We start from the raw sequence: 19,727 nt of genomic DNA on the forward strand, positions 1-19,727 counted from the left end.
CACGGCGTGGATGAAGAGGAAGGCGATGGGGAGGGCGAGGTTTAGCAGGCGTTAGAGATAGAGTAAGGCAGCGTAGGGTAATTTATTGGCGGCATACTCTAGCTTTACATCATTATCGCGTTAGCAAATCCCGTCGCACGTTGAAACGAATCTGTCCCCACTCGTGGCACACGTGCCTGTAGCAACTATACAGCGTGTGGATTAACCCCCTTTCCAGCGCTACTTTGGCTCCGCCGTCTGTCTCGTCTATTGTTGCGGATACTGACTCATCAGCTTGAGGGGGTTGCGGGACACCGCAGGTCTGGCTGGTGTCACGCAACCACCTCCGGCCCACGGCATATGACCAGTAACTTCCCACCTCTGTAGTAGGCACCAGCGACTTCCAAACCCCACCCTTCATCCTCAAGCTGCTCAGACACGCAGCCATGCTTCCAGCGTCGACAGTCGTCGTAGGGCCTCCACCTTCATTCAGGGCGTTGTAAAACTTAACGATTGTATTCGGCCGAGTTGTGCACAAAAAAAAACTCGCCAGAGTCATCGGTTCCCCTTTCACAGAGCAGGTGAACGTCCATTGCCGGGTGTTGACCGCCCGCATGAAAGCGCTCGGCGGCCATCGCATCGCCGCGGTGCCAATTCGGGTCCAGACAGTCGATGCGCCACTAAGGAAATGCGGGACGAGGCGGACAATGTTCTTCGCAGCGTGTTAGCCGTCAGTTAGGAAGAGATACATCCTTCTTCAGCCGAAGAGTTTAATATCCAGCGGAAGCTCACGAAACCGTTATGAGCACTTGAAGTCGACGTGATCACGTTGGTGACGTTGCCGATTGAGTCTACCTGATTTCTGTTAACAGATATGTTCGGTGCTAAAATGCGCATTATACTATCGAAAGTTCTGCCAGAATCGCCGTGCGCAGGAGAAAAGCGATTAGCGTTTGCGATATGGTGATGCTACAGTTTCGGAAGCTCTTTACCCGAAGGTTGCGTAGCGAAAACTATACGGGTTCTAACGTGTGACGCACCCCAAGAGGGCGTCCCACGGAAACCCCAATCTGAATACCGCCACGGTGCCGGTGTTTGCCGCCCGAACAGCCACGTCTGATCCCCTTTTTGCCGGTGGTCGGGACACGGAGATGACGGCACCAGGTGTGGGGGTTATCCCCGCTGCGACTCGAATGGTCAAGTGAATTGCCCAGATATTTCGAAACCGTAAACAACTGCTGCTTGTTTGGCAAGGAAGTAACGAGAGATGGAAGGCTTATCAATCGAATGTTCGGACACCGTTTCCAGAAGCTAGCGTGATCGTTGAGGGGTTTCACAATCGTCCCTTTGCGGTGGCGGGATGGAGTTGTATATTTCGTCGAACGCTTTTGATACCTCGAACATGCTGCACTGACTGTAATGCTTAGGTGCGGGTGTAGGTTTTCGAACCCTCATAGACCAGGGCTACGCACAGCACGCAATGGAGACTACACTGTAGTCGGACCGCTCACTTTTGCAGTTATCCGATTTGCCGAGATGGCAGGAGGTCGCCACAAATAGAGTCGAGTCGCAAGAAACGCACAAGGAATAATTTATATGGTAATACCTGTGTAATTGTACCATGAAACGTCACCGGGGAATTAGCTCAAATGGCAGAGCGCTCGCTTAGCATGCGAGAGGCAGGGGGATCGATACCCCCATTCTCCACATTCTTTTGTATTTTTTGCTTCGACATTCTCAGGTCTCGGCAGTTGTGGTCAAGAGTTCCATGTTCGTTCGTCTGGGGTTTTCCCATCGGCTCTGCTGCCCCCGAAGTTGCCGCCGAACACCATTGGTACTTTTGGTTTCCTAACGGGCTACAATCTCAATTCGTTTGACCGTGCACTTATGTTAACAGGCTAGGCGCTTCCCCGTCCGACAGCACGATCCTTTGTCAGGAGTGTGTCGCGCTCGCCATTTCGAACTCTTCCATCAGCCATGTGCGGCGGACGCTCGGCCTTGTTCTCCAAAAGCATAGACAGAGACATCTAGGGCGGGCAAGACGGGTTCGGGCCACGTATGGTGCTCTCATCCATTACATGCGTTTTCTTGCCGATGTGGAGACGGCTCTTGCGGCACCCATGGAAGAACATCCCGTATCCGACACATAAATACACACAGGAATCATGAACTGACGAACCAGGTGGAGACGACATGGAGACAGGAAGCTCGGGTGGGAGGATCCCGAGTCTTTTCGCTGGCTGGTTCGGTGCCTGCCTTCCAGAACATCACCGGTATGCCTCAAATTTTCTCTCCAACTTCAACCTCAAAAGTCGAAGAAAGTCAGTGCCAAGGGCAAGGGATGCAATGCAGTTACTCGGAGGGGGTATTACGGTGTACGACAGGACACAGCGCAGCACATGGCGCACCGTCGACACGAATGGCGCGTTTGCGCGAATCACAGGAAATTTTGCCACTTTTGGAATGGAGATTCCGTTATCCACACCGAAACCCGTGGTTCCAGTTAGTATATTGGCTAGTATCTCCGCCTGTCACGCGGAAGAGCCGGGTTCGATTCCCGGACTGGAAGCTTCTTTTTGCGACGGACTGGGGGGTTTCTGAATGCGTTGTGTCGAAGATCGACGAAAACTTTTGTTCAAGATGAAGATGAAGTGCGTGCGAGCGCCAAGAAGATTTCAAAGTCCTGTGTCAAGAAGGGTGTTCGGCACGCGTCGCTAGCGCCGTCGATGCCGGGTGGTGAGCGGTGCGTGAGATTTACATCGAGGAACGTGCACGGGGTTACGGGCACCGTATATGTATCGATTCTCCAACTGCGCGAGCGAAACGGGAAATCTTTGCTTGAGGTTCTGGGGAAGTCTAGCCGACGTGCGGGAGGGTTCACGTCAATACTGCAGAGAGCGTCGCTGTCCTTCACGAGGCCGATGACTTGGCACGCGTCGGTATCGAAGTCGATAGCAGATGCTGAGGCGTGCGTGAGCTTCTCATGTTGGGAAATGGGTCCGATTGGTTACGGGGGCATGTGGTTGAACTGTCCTCCCCCAAACGAGGCGAGGGAACGACGCTTGGATCACAGATGCCCTGGAATCACGTCGAGGGCTCCTTTGACCTATCGAGGGCCTCACAAATTCCACACGAGTGTCAGGGCCGAATCACATATGTATTTACAGTTACAGGTGAATGAACTGGGGGTTCTATGATACAGTACTACCAAGCGTACGAGAGTGCAAGGCTCTATACATTATAGCACTTTGCTCGATATCATGGAATGGAATGATTAGCTATTATAGGGATTATGGAGACCTAAGAGCTGTATATGAGTCTTCCGCGGGGGGGTATGGTATGGATTCGAATATGTTACATCAGAACGCGCAATCTATTTGCGGCAGTTGCCATTGGCGAGGAAGGCGGCGTCAATCTGGCTGGGGTCGGTGAAAGTGATCCACTTGGAGCGAGGGATACCAGCAAAGGTATTCTCGAAACGGCTAGGTGCAATCTGTCCAGCTTCCTTCTTGGCATCGACGCCGGTGACGATGCGAATGGCGATGCAGGTGATGCTGTTGGGGCTGAGCTTGTAGGCCGCGGCGTAGGATTCGGGGTCCTGCTCGGTGCTGTCTCCGATAAGGATCAACTTCCTCGTTGGGAAAAGAGCAAAGAACTCCTTGATGCGGTCAGTTTTGTAGTCAGCGCCCTCGGTGATGAACTTGATGAGGCTGAGGTCGAACGCGGACAGGTCGCGGAGGATGAACTGCCCCTGGGGGAAGAGGTTGTCCTTGAGCAACTGGGCGAGGGGAGCGAACAAGTTCCAAGGGGATCGGGACAGGTAGTGGAAGGTGGGGTTCAAGTTCTTGGCCGAAAGCTCAGAGTTGATCTTCTGGTAGAGAGAAGCCATGCCGGGAACGGCGGTGAAGGGCCTCAAGAAGGTGTGCTCGAGGAGCTTGGTCTTGCTGTTGACTTCGGAGAACTTGATGGTGTCGTCAATGTCGGAAAAGACCGACACGCCGTTGGCCTTGAGGACAAAGGTGCGTCCGCCAATGGTTTGGGCGGGAGAGAAACCGTTCGCAGTGAACTCGATGAGGCCGTCAGTCTCATCGGCGGCGGTGAGGTCGAGGACCTTAGCCACAGAGAACTTTCCGGTTTGGTCGGTGCGTCCGACATTGACGGTGCTGGTGGCACCTGATCCCAAGGGCAGAGAGACGTCGACCTGGGTGAGAGGAAGACCGACACGCGTGAAAAGTTTGATGCGCTCGTCGAGAATCTCAGAGTCCTGCTCGCCGGGGAAGAGGAACGCGAGGAGACGGAAGACAGTCTCGACGGTGGATTGGGAGACGGTCTTAGTCACGTATCCCTTGAAGTTGACGTTGAAGTTGGCCCCGACGGGGGAGGCGATCTGGTCGACGAATGTGATTTGGGTATCGCCGATTTCGATGCCGCGACGGGGGATGGCAGGCGCGGCAATGACACTGGTTGCGGCGATCAACGCCGTGAGGGCAGATGTAAACTTCATCTTGCTGGAATGAATATGTACGGAAGACGAGGGAAATTTATGCTTCTATGCGACGGGCCTGCCGAAGACTGGAACCTGCCAGATTGTTGAGAACTGAGGGACGAGGATGGGTGAAGATTGGGGGGACCCAGAAGTTCGCAGTGCTTTTATAACCGTTGGGTGTCGGAAAGCGACCGGGGCAGCCGGACGGTCCGGACTGGGGAGAGGAAAGAAATGATGACGACGTCTCGGAAAAGCACGTCGGCGAGCTCGAAAAAGCCTATCCTGATGGTCGAATTGCACCGCACGAGAAAAAAACGAGGTCACCTGTGGGGACTTGTTCACAATGGTAGCGAGCACAAAACGAAGGCACAAGCTGCAAACTCTGATCTGAGTCTTTTCAACGGCGTCGGAAACAACGTGCGAGCTCCAACCGCGAATGTTGAATTGACAGTGTGCAGGTGCCCATGCACCGGTCGTGCGCCTCGGGATTCAATATAAGCTTTCCGTGATCGGTCGAGTCACCGTCGTGGTACCAGAGGTAGGCGTCTTTTGCTTTAACTTGCAACACAGAGAAGTGATCACTGATGAGTCAGTGATGACGAGCGGGTTTATCTTACGTCCGACACGAATACGGCGAGCTCCAACACCAAGCAATTTCTCAGATGGCTCCAGCGTTCGAAGTTCAGCAGTCTGGAATGACTTGTTTATGATATGTGGATTGAAACCCACGGCCACCGTTTATACAACTCGAAATCGAAGGGCCGAGGACTGGGAGGCATCATGCGAGATAGGGCTCCCACCTAGTTCCAGATACATTGTCCTGCGCTCACGTTTGGCCGTCGCAGTAGACTACTCGTAGGAAACGTGCTTCCCATGGGGTCATTGGCGTTCACGATCAAGTACGGACGGGTCTCTGGCAGGCTCATCAGCCCCAAGAAGATATGTCGGGTCCCGAGGGAGGGGCCGGGGCCGACTGTATGCATGTGCATGCCACGCCCGAGATGGTCCATGTAGACTGATACAGTGCTATCCATGCAGTCTACTACCTGTTTTCCCCCCTCCCCCCCCATCATCTCTCCAATGGGCGATGGGGATGCCCACATGTGGACCCGAGTTGGGTGGAGGTCGGAGTCCTCATGCGAAAACGCTCGTGATTTTGTGAGACGGCGGCTCGGCACCCGCACGTTCAGAGGGGTGTGGCTTTATCCGATACCGCGGCGCTCATTCGCGGCGCCCGTGGTATCAACACGATCCAGTTACGTATTACGTACATACCTTCGCGTTTGAATTGCGACTGGTTTATTGCGAGTGTTAAATTTTTGAGAACCTCCAAGGTTACGCAGATTATATGCACAGCGAGTCGCTGAATAATGCACACCAGATTTTGCTATAGACCAAAAGAATAAGCCAATGCACATAGCCAAATATACTGTTTCCGACGGCATTGTTCAGTTTGAAGAGCGATTCACATGACGTCAGACAAACACCGGAAACTTTCAAGGTCTTTTCCGCCCTGCACTCTCAAATTCTCTCGACCTCCTGACAAGGTTGTTTGAACAGATTTGCGGGCGTGATGCTCTGAAGGCGGATCTTGGTATCTCCGTCGCTGACAAATCCTTGAGCTCTCCAAGTGAGAAAAGAGTCGACCACTGTGGATATACACGACCACTTTTTGCCTTTGCCTCTGGTGCCTCTGGTGCCGCTTTACATCCACAATACATCCTGGCGCAAAGTTGCAGATCTCGGAAGGAGAGAACCAGTATACGTATACACAGCTTCCTTCACCCGTCATTTTTGCCGCCCAGTTGGGTATTTCTGGACGGTGTCGGGGGATAGCAGAACACATTGTTTCGACAGCATGCATGTCTGACGTGTGTCGGGGGTATGTCCTCACGCGACACGCAAGAAATATGGAAAGCAGAACCACTGGCATGACGTCGATGGCCTCTACAATGCGCAAGGAGAGGAAGCCCTAGTCTGAACATGCCCTATGCCAGCGATCATGTAAGGTCATATCTCCAGCTAATCGGTGCCACCTAGGTCTCCAGCGGCCAGCCCCCTATCGTCCATGGATGACCGTTCATGCTCACAACAAGACAGGGAGTAGCAGATATTCATAAAGTGAAATGTTCGCCGTTGGTAGGGTTTCAGATTTTGGGACCTCGTCTCGTACGCCGACGCTGCAATGGCTGGCTGCGAACCTGCGTCAAGGGTGCTCTTAGGCTCAACGCTCCGAAAGGAGCTAGACGTGCACGAGCTGGAGACGATGGTTGAAGAATATACATCCCAATATCCGCAAGACAATGGTTTTACAGCTTTGGTTCCTATCCCTCGCCTTTAATCCTGCATTTCGTCCGACAGGGTGTGTATAACTGGAACGTACTCTTGGAGTTGGGGCCGGTGCTGGCTTTCTCTGAGCTTGCTACATATACTGTACATACAGACAAATATAGCATATGATATGGAGAGAATGCATGCTTAAGTTCCCGATCTGAGATCGGGTACAGTTGTCGGCGAGGTGGTCTCAGAGACTCGTCATCGGACGGTCGCCGGTCGGTGAATTCAGACCAACCGTCTCAACTTCCAACTTTCCCAAGCCGCACGACCTGCAACCAGGTTGCAACCAAATTGCACCCAACCTTCAAACCTTATCCTGCAAATTAATGCCTACCGCGATTTGTGTGCAATGTACATAAGGCTTATTGCTATGTTATGGATGACCCTTATCATGAGGTTAAGCCCAAGGCGCTTTGAAGTGTGGATGTCCTCGACGCCAAGTCGGCTGTGCCTTCACCGACATCTGTATGCTGGTCCTCGGTCTACCTTTTTGCTTGCGCTTGTCCACACTCGCAACACCGTACATACAAAAGCCCCGGGTTTCCTTGACTCCCCTCGTGGACTTCTCATAAGCCGTTCTATATCCGGAATCGCGTCCTTTAGCTTTCTTTGTCCTATAGTGCTACCCTTTCTCGCGTTTGAATGGCATACGACCCGAATGGTTCGGAAGCAGAGTTGCGCTCTGTATCTGTAAGGCTCGACGGCAGAGGTAAGAACGGGCCACCTCTCGTTTACACCCACTTCTCCAACTTATTCTTATGCGAATTCCCTCTTGCAGCAAGTATCGAGCATCAGATAGACATCCACGTACTTGATCTCGTGGACGCTGCCGATAATGCCGACATCTCCCTCGACGACGTTCTCCAGGGTCTCAAATATGTCACGGAATACCGCATCAAGGGTGGCAAAATGTCACACCTTGATGGTGCACTGATGGAGAGGCTCTTGGGTGGCCTATTGCAAAATATGGGCCATCAAACTGGAAACCTGCTTCGTTCTCGCCCCACCCCAGAGGCCGACATTGCCTTTGTGCTGTTTGGAGAATTCCTCGAAGAAGTCGAAGAATTCCGCACGGCGGTCAATAAGAAGTCCGCCACCGATCTTCGCCATGCTTTGAAGATCCACCGTCGTTGTCAGCCTTCGAGCACACCCGAGCAGCGTGAAGACGCTGCTGGTGTTCTGGCGCTCCTTATGCGCTATTGTCCGCAACACGATTGGAAGGATCTCGTCGAGGCGGATGAACATGACGATGTTCTCAAGCTCATGAAGGAGTTTGAGACAAAATTCGCTGAGCCTTCGATGCCACCTGCCGACAAAGTGTTGCCACCACAAACACTTTACTTTGACAAAAATGTTCAGCAGCTTGCGGAGATGTTTGGCACAAACCTTGAAACGGGTCTCCCCAGCGCCCGTATCCCCGAAATGACGGACCACTATGGAAGCAATAAGCTTCCCTCCCCGCCAAAAGAGTCGCCTCTCTTGATGCTTTGGGCCCAGGTTACGGACTTCATGGTTCTCATCCTTATTGCGGCCGCTGCTGCCCAATTCGCCACCGATGACATCAAGGCCGGTATCGTTCTGTTGGTGGTTGTCGTCATGAACGTCACGATCGGCTTCGTACAGGAGTACAAGGCCAACAAAGCTCTGGAAGCCCTGCTGTCACTCACTGTACCCAGAGCAACCGTTATTCGCGATGGAAAGAAAGAAATCGTCGATTCCGCCGTACTGGTCCCTGGTGATTTGGTGGTGTTGGAAGAGGGCGACGCCATCCCGGCTGACTTGCGTCTCTGTGAAGTGGCCCAGCTCGAAATCGTGGAGGTCATCCTAACCGGTGAAGCTCTCGGTGTCTCCAAGTCGTCTCACACGATTCGGAAACGCACACGTCGCCTCCCACTTGGAGACTGCAAAGGCAACGCTTTCATGACGACTACTGTTGCCCGCGGTCGTGGGAAGGGTATCGTCGTTCGTACGGGAGACAACACCGAGATTGGCAAAATCAGCAGTGCCATCACCGCCGCTCCCAAGCGCAAGACGTCTCTCCAGATCAAATTGGCCAAGCTTGGCAAATGGCTAGTCGCTCTCTCCATCGGACTTTGCGCACTGATCATCGTCATTGGAGTCCTCTACAAGCGTGACACTCTTGAAGTCGTCAAGATCGGTGTTTCCCTTGCCGTCAGTGTCATTCCTGAAGGATTGGTTGCTGTCGTGACCGTGACGATGGCCTTGGGAGTGGTTCGAATGGCCAAGCGCAATGCGATCGTCAGAAAGCTGCCGTCCGTAGAAACTCTTGGATCCGTTAACGTGATCTGTTCGGATAAGACTGGTACCTTGACGGAAGGCAAGATGGGGACTGCCGAACTTTGGACTAGTGATAACTCGTACTTTACCTTCACACATTCCACCAACATGGATCCGAACGTCGGCAATGCTCAACAAGGCACGACAATCCCGCTTTCCGACGCCCTAGCTGCCCCCAATGACACGACACGAGACGATCTGGCGAAAAAGCAAGCTGTTGATCTGCCAAAAACTTTCGAGGGCATGCCTAGTCATCTCTTCATCGCTACAATGGCATACAGTCTCTGTAATAACTCGGCAATCACACGAGATGAGGAGACGGGTGGATTGAAGATGATTGGTGATCCCACCGAAGTGGCTATGATTATCGCTGCTCAGAAAGTCGGCTTCCCCAGGGAGTGGTTCCAAAATGAGCTCGGATTGAAGAAGCTCGGTGAATATGCATTTGACAGGTGAGTAATGACTTTGCGTATCGTGTGCGCTTTAGGATGTCAACTAACAAACGCTCAATTCTTAGTGATCGAAAGCTGATGAGTGTCATTTACCAACAAGCCGAAAAGTCCGAGTTCCAGACTCCCTTCTCAAAAAACTCCTCGTTTGTGTTCACTAAAGGCGCGCCAGAAGGAGTCTTACAACGTTCTACGCACTACCTCCAGCCTTCCACCGGAATCTCAAATCCAATCAGCTTCCTCCAAAACCTCGATCCCGAGCCGATCAACGAAGATTTTGTTGAGCTGGTGTCCCACAAAGCGTCTGTCATGGCTTCCAGTGGGTTGCGTGTGCTAGCGCTGGCCATGCGCAGTGTTACTCCAGAGGATGCCCAGGAAATCATCATGGCCAAGAAAGAAAGCGCCGCGGAGCAAAAGCTCACCTTCATCGGATTGATCGGATTGATTGACCCTGCCAAGTCCGGCGTGAAGGAGTCGGTGGAAACTTGTAAACGCGCTGGTATTCGTGTCATTATGATCACCGGCGATCATATTGCCACTGCGTCGGCGATCGCGAAGCAGCTTGGTATCCTTGACCCTGCGCGCCAGTCGACATCCCGGGCCATGAAAGGTTACGAAATTGACCTTCTTTCTGAAGAACAGCTCGCTGCTTTGAATCCCTTCCCCGTCGTCTTTGCCCGTGTTTCACCCGACAACAAGCTCAAAATCGTCAAAGCCCTTCAGTCTAAGAAGTTTTCTGTTGCCATGACTGGTGACGGTGTCAATGATGCCCCTGCGATCAAACAGGCTGATGTCGGTGTTGCTATGGGTATATCCGGAACGGAGATCACGAAGCAAGCTGCGGATATCGTCCTCGCCGACGACAACTTTTCGACCATCGTGGAAGCTGTTAGAGAAGGACGTGGAGTGTTTGATAACATTCAGAAGTTCGTGGTGTACTTGTTGAGTTGTAACTCTGCGGAAATCTTCCTCTTCTTGATGTGAGTAATTGTCGATTTCGATCGAAAATGTGCCTTCGCCATGGTGCTAATTCTCTGCTGATATTTTAGCACTGCCGTCATCAATGTGGAGCCTCCATTCACCACCATCCAGATTCTCTGGGCCAATATCATCGCCGATGTCCCACCAGCCATGTCCCTCGGAGTCGAGCCCCACGAGCTTGACATCATGTCCCGCCGCCCCCGATCCCGCAACCAGGGAGTCCTCACCATGTCCACCTCCCTCCTGGTCTTGGCTCAAGGTCTCGTCATGTCACTCATGACGTTCGGCGTCTACATGATCGATCGTAACCATCTCACCCTATCTGGGGCCTCGGATGACCCAGTCGAACGACTCGTGCACCAACGCTCGCTGGCCTTCACCGTTTTGACAGTGATGCAGCTCACCCAGTCCTTCTTCTCGCGCTCCGTCATGCACTCGATCTTCAAGGTCGGATTGTGGGGAAACAAGATCCTCGTCTATGCCTACGTCTTCTCCTTTATCTGCGTCCTTCTGGGCACGTACCTGCCTGGTTTCCACCAGGTGCTGGGGCTGGTCGATATTGGAGGCGTTGGGTGGGCCGTGGTCCTCATTTGCGTAGTCTTGCAATCCGCGCTCATTGAGCTGGTCAAGATGTTGTATAGGCAGCACATGCGGAGGAAGCTCTTGGGCGGCCGGGATCCGGGCCAGTATACCGAGATGAATGAGGAAATCAGGGTGTAAACTGTTGACTTCGCGAGACTGGATATATATTACGACGCGGTGCTTCACTGACATTTGTACTGTATATACTGATATCTTTCTCGTTCGGAGCTTTGTCAAGCTTGTCCTTGTACATTTCGCACAGTTGTATCTAGTCCCCACCTCTGAACTGTGAAATATATCTTTTGACCGGCCTGAGTGCTTGTCTGCTGCCACCAGTATTGATTCTTAACCTTAAGCCTGCATGGAAGCTCGACCTTACTGTACATCTGCATGGCCGGAAGACCGGAGCGACGAACTATGGACTCAATTAAACATACACGTGAAACTCTCCACAAGCGACAAGGTAAGATCGTTCGGGCTTAAACTACTGCTGGTTGGCCCGACGGCGACGTCGGCGGAGTCTATCGAAGTATCTGGTCCTGCACTACCGTCTCAACCTCCCCCAGGCCCATGGGCAGGCAACTGAATTAACTAGTAGTGAGCGAAACCTTCGGACCTGAACTCCTTGCCGAGGTCTGTGTAAGCGAAGGAGTCTGATCGCTTGAGGACGAAGGACACCACGAGCATGACGACCTTTTGGAGGAAGTAGAGGAGCGCGGACACTCCGCCGACCTCGCCGAGCCAGTTATTCTATAGATGTGGGATTAAGCAAATTATCATATGAAATGCAGCGCACAGCTTAAAGGCGGTGGTCGTGCGGGAACTCACCATGTCCAGAACAAGGAACGGCTTCTCGTAAGTAGCTTCCAGCTTGGGATATCTGAACTCGACTCTCACGGGAGGTTTGAAAGTCGGGTCCGCCTCCAAAGTGGCCACGTCCATCTTCATCCTCAAGCTACTCGCTTTGACCTCAAAGTTCACGTCGAACGTCCCGTCCTCCTGAACCTGGTACAACTTCTTCCCGACAATCTCGGTCGATGTGTACGCCGACGCACCAAAGAAATTGTCGTAACCCCATTGATTGAATCCTTCTTCCTTCTGGCTGCGGCCAGCGTTTGTATTTGGCGGGCCGATCTGCCGATGGGTAGCCACTAATGTCCCTTGGGGTGAGCCAGGGGCGGTGCCGGTGACCGCGAGGGCAACCTCCAACACATCATCCGCTGAAGTGGCGAACAAAACGTCGCCTGGAAGGTCGTTGACGGTGGTACATTTGAGATCGTCGCCCTCGAACGTCACCGTGCGCTCGTAATGGGCAGAGCACGGTTGTATTACACCAGTGGAATTCCGGAAACAAGAGACGAATTGGACGGTTGTGTGTTTGTCGGGTGGGCAGAAGGTCATCGCCGGAAATTCATATGTGGCCTCCGGGAGCTTGTTGGTGAATACACGACTTAGGTATTCGCCGGTGAAAGTCTTCGGTGCCTCTGTCGTACGATACGTTGCGGGTAGCTAAATTGAACCGAAAAAATATATAAGAACGAGATACACAGGTTGAAAAAGGGACGTTCACAGAAGAGGAGTCGACATTTCTGAAATTATCTTTCGGATGATATCTCCATACCTGAGTGACGACTTTGTGTCCCCGGACACCGGCGTAGATAATCATGATGCCCACAAAGAGCACGGTGAGGACGGTTTGCACCTGGTCATAGATGGTTTGCCCTCGGCTGTTAAATGTGCGATCACCTTGACCTGCAAGACACAAAGCGTGAGCGGATTTGTTTCGAGGAGGCTCTTCCGATCAAAGGATGCTGCTGGAATTGCCAAACAACTGAGAAGAGGTACGACGCTTCACTGACAGCGAGGCGAGATTGTCCTCCGACTCTTGGACAATTGATATAGCATGCAACTTTCCCCCGCATTCCATCCTTTGCTTCGTCCCTTCCATCTCCAGATGACTTCAATGGAGGAACCTACCCATGGCTTAAAAAAGATCGTGTATGCTAGTGTTCGGAAATTGGATTCGGCCACAAAGTTGGAAAAAGAGCGAATGGAAAAGCCAAGCTGTCAGATGTAACACAAATCTAGCCCCGAAGCTTTGTCTGGCAACGGACAGCTGTCAAGTCCTCGACAAAGCCTTGCATAACATTAATCTTGTCGTCGACAAAGTGCTGACGCGAACAAGCAGGAGGTACTTCTATTTCTGGCTGAAGTCTTCTTCCACCCCCTGTGCGTTGAATCCTCCGAGTCAGTAGCGTAATCGCTCATGGGTGAGCTTTGTTGACCACCTGTCAATCGGCTGAGTTTGGGCTTGCAAGGTGCTGTCATCAGGTGGCGCAGGGCACTCCCCTCCGTCGAGCTGCACACTTCCACCCCCAGCTACCCCCAGAAAGCCATCCACAAACACCGAGCTCTCATAACCGACGAAGCAGCTCCCATGGATAGAGACAGAGACACCCATCGGAGAGGCTCTTTTGAAGGTGATAAGCTAAGTATGCAACTCCGTGAGGACGATTTGCGCAAGAAGAGGAAGTATCCGGACAGTCCTGGAAGGGTATGTGGCGCTGGACCACTGTTGGATGCTTTTGCGCCATCTAAGATAGTACCTGGCCTAGAATGGGGATGACTTCCCACGAAAGTCCAATAGCTTTCGAGGTCAATCTGGCGACCAGCAGCATACACAGACGTCTCGTAGTCGTAGCCAAGATGAACAAGCTTTCCCACCTCGTGATTCCCGTGATGAGCGACGCTCAAATGGAGATAGACCACGGGACTATCACAACCGGGACCATCATGAAGGTTCCGGAAACGGGAATGAATATAGGGGCGAAAGGGTACATTCTCGAGAACGAACGTCATCAGGCAAGCGGCGCGTGTGCATTTGCCCTTGTAGTGGCAGGTTTCTAATACGGCACACAATAGGGGATGTTAGAGACCGCGAATGGAACACTCTGAAGTATGATTCACTCAGATTCTGGCGCGGAAACCTCACACGAAGCAGAGCGCTGATTCATGATTTTAGAGGGGAGATCCTTGCGGCCAAGAATCAATGCTTGAGCGCAAGATTGGAGTGTGAAAAGACTAAGGCCAAAATGATGGAGAAGGAAGCGAAGCTAGCGGAGCAATCAGATCTGTTATATAAGATTCAGAAGCAACATGAAACAGATCGCTCTCGTTTTCAGGTCATTTTCGCATCGTCGTTTCGATTTCCCCACTATGTACGCAAACCTGATGCAGAAACAACAGGATGACTTGAGTGCTTTGCGTCGTGACCTTGACAGAGAGCGGATAGAACGTGAAAAAGCATATAGCCAGGTATGTGTTACATTCTGGAAATCTCGCCGGACCCAAAGATTATTCAAAACATTTGCAACAGCTGGACAAGATCGTGTCCGAGTTATTGAAGAATGGGGAGCAACATGATCCAAGATTTCCGACCGCGCAGAAGCAATCAACCACGGGGCGGAATTCGAATGGAAGTGCACAACCATCAAACGGTCCTCTGCCACGCAACCGCATCAACTCATGGAACGAGGCTGATTCGAGGAACAATGGGCATGATAACCGATACCGTAGACAGTCGCAGCCAGCCCAACGTCATTTGGGGCCAGATCACAACGCGCGCTCGAACGGCGGGGTCGGTCGTAAGTATCCGGACCGCGGACCCCCTCAGAAGACCAAATCGCCGGAAGTCGAGCGGCGCAAAGAAGTTGAGGAAGTTAATCCCAATGCGAGTGCCATTATTCCTGTGGATGAGGAGCTGCTGAAGCAGATGGAAGAGCAGAAGAAACTGGAGGCCAAGATGAAGATCGAAGTTCCTCCGGAGGCTTTGGCCGAGGTCACGAAACATATTGACATTGTGGAGGTAAATGGTGCGGTACTGGCATGTTACTAAGGACAACCTCTGACGGAGAGAGGATGCTGTAGGACTACCCCGTCGATACATCAGACAAGATGCCGACGCTGGAACCCGTCCCGGAGAGGAAGAAATCGGAGAACAAATGGGGTAGCCAGCCCAAACACACGGGTAAGGAAAAGCGGATGCGAGACTGTAAGAATCCGCAACTTTGTCCCTGACCCTCGTCTCTGTGGCCGTGATGCTCCAGCCCATCTCCCAAGGATGCCGTCCACACAGTCCATGCCGATGCCGATGATGATGCCCACATCCCACGGCTTCCCGCACCCCATGGGTGGCATGGGATTTGACCACATGCCCATCCACATGCGGTTCCAGCCAATGCCGCCACGGATGGAAAACGCGCAGGAAATGATGGCCCGCCAAAGCTCTATGCACCCGTTCCATCCACCGCCCCATCCCAATGGAGGGTTCATGCGGCAATCCTCGTTGCACTCGGAGATGGGCCGCGAGCCGGTCAATCATGAGATTGCGAAGGAAGTCATTCTGGCCAAGGTGAGCCCGTCCGTTACGATGCATGAGTGAGGAGAATAAACATGCTGACACCTGTTGATATCTGCAGGCGGTCGCTGGCTTGTACTCAGCCGACCCCAGTGCTCCGGGTGAACCAGTGTGTGAATGTGAGCGCGGTACGATTGCAATCAAAGGTTTCCCAGGCAAACCAGACAGCGTTCGAATGGGTATGTTGTGTAATCTTGAGCATAACCGCGAACGACACCCGCTATAACCTATTATCCGACCGCAATCCAATATAGTCATGTACGACGACGCTAGCGACAAGAAGGTTCTGAACCTTCTCGTATCCGGCTTCCTCGACATGAGGCTGGAGGGCAAAGAAGTCTGCTTCCGCATTAGCGACCCGCCTGAACACATCCCCATTGACTACATAATCAAGGTAAGTGGAGAGAAGGTTTACCGTGAACGCGTACGTGCAACACTAACGCACTTGTCTGAATGTGACCATGACAGCTGGAATCCCCCGACCTGACATACAAGTTCTGGAACGCCCTCATGCGATCCCGCGCCTCGCCGGAAGCCATTCACGCAGCAGTCGACGACTTCCTCAGAAGCTACTCCAACGAGAATATGTGAAGGTAGCAGAGCGCTCTATCCCGCGCCGCGTAGAAGACGCTCCCCACAGATACCTACTATGCGTGCGCTGCGCTATCGACTCCTCACAGCACTACCTGGACCTCTAACTCGGATCTCTGACGTGAACACTTGACGCTTTAGCTTAGCCTTATGCTGACACTCACATTGGCTCCCCTGTTATTCCCCCCTGACGCATACCATTCCACTTTCCCTTCCCTTTTTGGACTACCTATTTTACACAGCATTTAGTAGTTGTTGTTTTCCGAGAGTTGGCTGATCACTGTCTTTCGGCGGATCCGAAACCCTTTCCCCTCTTCCCTTTTCGGAAGTTCATTAAACCCTTCCCTCCCAGGTGTATTACCTGTGTGTGGCTAATCATTGGTGTATGAAGAAGGCAGTTTGCCCCCTCTTATGGACATTTAATGAAACACTTTTTGGGTGACTATGGACTGAGCTGACACATAGCTGGTAATATGTGATGTTGAAACCGAATGGCGTTCTATTTACAAGATATAATATGAAGCTATGAACAAATTCTCGAAAAGCTGCGTACGAGAAGGTAACCGTCAACAAGCGGACGCAAAAGCTAGTGCTAAAACTCTAAGAGATACGCCGATACAGAATCTCACTGCTTGACCAGGACAGCCACAGGGAAAGCGCGCACCAATCTCTCGACATCCACTACACCACCCTTAACGGTCTCGCCCGTCAACACGTTTCTCCACTCACCCTCGGGAACCCTCACACTAACACCCTTCAACGCGCCACCCTCCTTCACACCCACCCAGAACCTCGGCGCAACGGTAACGACCTTCCCAGATCTCTCAAACGCCACCACGTTGTCCACGTCCTTTTGTCCCATCACAGCCAATGCGGTATACGACGCCTCAGGCCCAACAAACACGTCCGGGTGCTCTTCCCTCAACCTCAGCAGGCGGGAGACGACCCACATCTTGCCTGCGCCGGAATTGTCCGTCGCGTCCGCTGGCGGCTGCGGGGCCGCGCTATCCAGTTTCGCGAGGAGGGATTTCCGCGCCTCGTAATCGATCTCGCGGCGGTTGTCTGGGTCCACGAGGGAGTAGTCCTCGACTTCGCAGCCTTGGTAGACGTCGGGGATGCCGGGCATGGTGAGCTGGATTGTTTTTTGGGCGAGGGAGTTGAGGCGGCCGAAGGGTTTGATGCGGTTGACGAAGGTGGAGATTGAGGTGATCAGGTCGGTGTCCGCGAGAACCTTTTCGGCGTAGGATTTGACGGCGGCGTCGAAATCTTTGTTGGCGTCCGTGTGAGAGGTGTGCACTTTGCCTTCTTTGGTAGCTTTGTCCATGTATGCGGTGAGACGGTCGATGGAGATGGGGTAGGCGCCCACGAGGGTCTGCCAGAAGAGGTACTCGGTGTTTTTGTCGGGGAGGGCGGCGGATGTGCGGTATCCGCGCTGGTCAGCGGTGGCGGACCATTGGTTGACGACCGTTTCCCACTCAGTGGGCAGCTCAGAGATGACGGCGAGGCGAGCGCGGACGTCTTCGGAACGCTTGGTGTCGTGTGTCGAGAGGGTGGTCATGGACAGGGACCAGTCTTTCTGCATCGCCGCAGAGGCTTTGTGGAATTCATCCACGCTCTTGCCGAATACGCCGGGGTCGCCACCAACCTCGTTCAATGAAGCGAGGCGGAAGTACCGGTAAAAGGCCGTGTCCTCAATTCCCTTGGCCATGACGGGTCCGCAGGTTTGTTGCAGGCGGGACACAAACTCACGGGCCGGGTCGGAGGTGCTAACCTTGAAGGAGGCCGCGCGGACGATGAAGTCGACCTCAGAGTCGCGGGAGCCCTTCAAAGCCTTCTTAGCGTTCTCCGCTGCGTGGTTAAGGTGAACGAGCGATTCCTTCGGGATCGATTTTCCTGGTTGAATGTAAGCACGGTACACGTCGAAGGCAACGAGAAGCGCGACGAGCGCTTCGTGAATGTTCTCCCTGGTGAGAGCCTTTGCAGACGCGTCGTCCTGCTGCACAAGCACAAGGAGTGACATCAACCTCTCCACTTCAGCACGAAGAGACTTTTCGAGGATAAGATGTTTCGAAGTCTTCATGACCGAGTTGAAATCACCCGTAAGACCGGTGAACTTGGCGTACACGTCAGTGAGCGCCTTCTCCGACTTCCTATCCACCAGCAGACCGTTCAACCGAATGAGGGCGTCGTAACCACTGGTTCCAGCGCAAGGCCACGAAGCAGGAAGCTCTTCCCCTTCTTCCAAAATCTTCTCAATGACAATCCACGATCCATCCGTAGCTTCCGCCAGCCTCTCAACGTACTGTTGTGGGTCAGCCAGACCGTCCGGGTGGTCAACACGGAGACCGTCCAACACACCATCCTTGATTTGCTGGATGAAGATTTTGTGACTTTCGCGGAAGACGCTTTCGTCTTCGACGCGGATACCGGCGAGCGTGGTCACGTCGAAGAATCGGCGGTAGTTGAGCAGGCCGTCCATCGTCACCCTCCAGAAGGCCAATCTATAGTTCTGTGCGTCCAGAAGCTGCTCAATGTTATGCTTCAGGTTCTCGGTTCCAGGCTTAACAGGGAACACGTGCGAGTAGTATCGAATGACAGGACCGTCAACCCCATCTGGGCCCTTTGTTTCGTATTTGATCTCTCCATTCTTGACGAGATCGGCGGGCTGACCACCGAGCACAGGGAGTAGGATCTTGCCCTTTAGCTGTGGGTGGTCCCACTCAACGTCAAAATAGCCACCATACTTTGAATTCCGGCCGTTCTTCAAAACGTCCCACCAGTAAGGGTTCAAGTGTTCTGGGTCGGCAACGGAGACATGGTTGGGGACGATGTCCGCTATAGCGCGAAGGCCATGAGAGTGGAGTTTCTTGATCAAAGTTTCGAAGCCCTAGGGAGAAAGACCTTGTCAAATTTGTTCTTGTTTTAAATAATGGAAAGAATCTCAACAACCAAAATTCACACCTTCTCGCCTCCAAGTTCCTCGTTGATGATGGAATGGTTCACGACATCGTAACCGTGAGCAGATCCGGGCGTGGCCTGTCCGTGCAAAAGATTAGGGGTCTGAATTCTGGGCTGCATCAACAACAAGACGTCCGACATACCTGAAGATAAGGAGAGCAGTACAAGTGAGTAACACCGAGACTCTTCAAGTACTCGACGAGAGCTTCCGCCTTTTCAAAGCCAAACTCTTTCCTGAGCTGGACACGATACGTGGAGGTAGGAAACTTCTTCCCGTTGACAGGCCTGTGGACGTTGGCAGCAGTCTTTGCCGAGTGGGTCGTTGGTGACATTGTGAAGTGTGAGTGCAGGAGCTGAGGCCGAGGTGTGACGGGTATAGCAGATGTGGCTCCCTGAAAGAAGCGGAGCAGGATGGAGCACGATCTGGAGGTCTAGTTTGGGGAACCGGGACTGCTGAGCTTGCGGGCGGACAGCTTCTCGCTTTTATGCTTGAAGCGCCGGCAGGGGGGGTTGTTGTTCTCCCTTTTCTCTTTTCCTGGGACGTTCTGCATGCACGCGAACACTGCGAATAGTATGGAGGCCTTTTTCACGGAGCGACACGCGCGTGAACCGATCGATGGATGACGTGTGCGAGTGCTTTCTGACGTCG

General features: G+C 52.9%; 5 protein-coding genes and 2 non-coding genes across 7 annotated transcripts; 4 read left to right on the forward strand and 3 right to left on the reverse strand.

Annotated features, from left to right (window-relative positions):
* Positions 1–1,613: 1,613 nt before the first annotated feature.
* On the forward strand, positions 1,614–1,686 carry EV422DRAFT_t111. Its single transcript has one exon. It is a non-coding gene; the product is annotated as a tRNA-Ala (tRNA).
* Positions 1,687–2,476: 790 nt separating this feature from the next.
* On the forward strand, positions 2,477–2,548 carry EV422DRAFT_t112. Its single transcript has one exon. It is a non-coding gene; the product is annotated as a tRNA-Asp (tRNA).
* A 579-nt stretch (positions 2,549–3,127) lies between these two features.
* On the reverse strand, positions 3,128–4,889 carry EV422DRAFT_539373 (uncharacterized protein). Its single transcript, XM_053071053.1, has one exon. The coding sequence runs from the start codon at positions 4,481–4,483 to the stop codon at positions 3,353–3,355; it is 1,131 nt and encodes a 376-aa protein (XP_052922895.1). The 5' UTR covers positions 4,484–4,889; the 3' UTR covers positions 3,128–3,352.
* A 2,342-nt stretch (positions 4,890–7,231) lies between these two features.
* On the forward strand, positions 7,232–11,444 carry EV422DRAFT_590002 (uncharacterized protein). The gene is made up of 4 exons (XM_053073515.1): positions 7,232–7,511; positions 7,581–9,552; positions 9,618–10,529; positions 10,599–11,444. The coding sequence occupies exons 1-4, from the start codon at positions 7,445–7,447 to the stop codon at positions 11,248–11,250; spliced, it is 3,603 nt and encodes a 1,200-aa protein (XP_052922896.1). The 5' UTR covers positions 7,232–7,444; the 3' UTR covers positions 11,251–11,444.
* Positions 11,431–13,244, reverse strand: EV422DRAFT_539377 (uncharacterized protein). The gene is made up of 4 exons (XM_053071054.1): positions 13,090–13,244; positions 12,734–12,864; positions 11,941–12,621; positions 11,431–11,862 (listed from the first exon to the last, which is right to left on the reverse strand). Exons 1-4 carry the CDS (start codon positions 13,091–13,093, stop codon positions 11,704–11,706), a joined length of 975 nt encoding a protein of 324 aa, XP_052922897.1. The 5' UTR covers positions 13,094–13,244; the 3' UTR covers positions 11,431–11,703.
* A 122-nt stretch (positions 13,245–13,366) lies between these two features.
* On the forward strand, positions 13,367–16,573 carry EV422DRAFT_539382 (uncharacterized protein). Its single transcript, XM_053071055.1, has 11 exons — positions 13,367–13,666; positions 13,728–13,974; positions 14,035–14,068; positions 14,135–14,294; positions 14,359–14,427; positions 14,489–14,977; positions 15,040–15,139; positions 15,219–15,523; positions 15,591–15,708; positions 15,784–15,923; positions 15,998–16,573. The coding sequence occupies exons 1-11, from the start codon at positions 13,550–13,552 to the stop codon at positions 16,118–16,120; spliced, it is 1,902 nt and encodes a 633-aa protein (XP_052922898.1). The 5' UTR covers positions 13,367–13,549; the 3' UTR covers positions 16,121–16,573.
* On the reverse strand, positions 16,574–19,621 carry EV422DRAFT_622140 (malto-oligosyltrehalose synthase). Its single transcript, XM_053074161.1, has 3 exons — positions 19,222–19,621; positions 19,082–19,156; positions 16,574–19,007 (listed from the first exon to the last, which is right to left on the reverse strand). Exons 1-3 carry the CDS (start codon positions 19,408–19,410, stop codon positions 16,746–16,748), a joined length of 2,526 nt encoding a protein of 841 aa, XP_052922899.1. The 5' UTR covers positions 19,411–19,621; the 3' UTR covers positions 16,574–16,745.
* Positions 19,622–19,727: the final 106 nt, after the last annotated feature.

Source organism: Fimicolochytrium jonesii, assembly GCF_025526975.1.
Source record: "Fimicolochytrium jonesii strain JEL569 chromosome Unknown EV422scaffold_24, whole genome shotgun sequence".
NCBI classification, from domain to species: domain Eukaryota; kingdom Fungi; phylum Chytridiomycota; class Chytridiomycetes; order Spizellomycetales; family Powellomycetaceae; genus Fimicolochytrium; species Fimicolochytrium jonesii.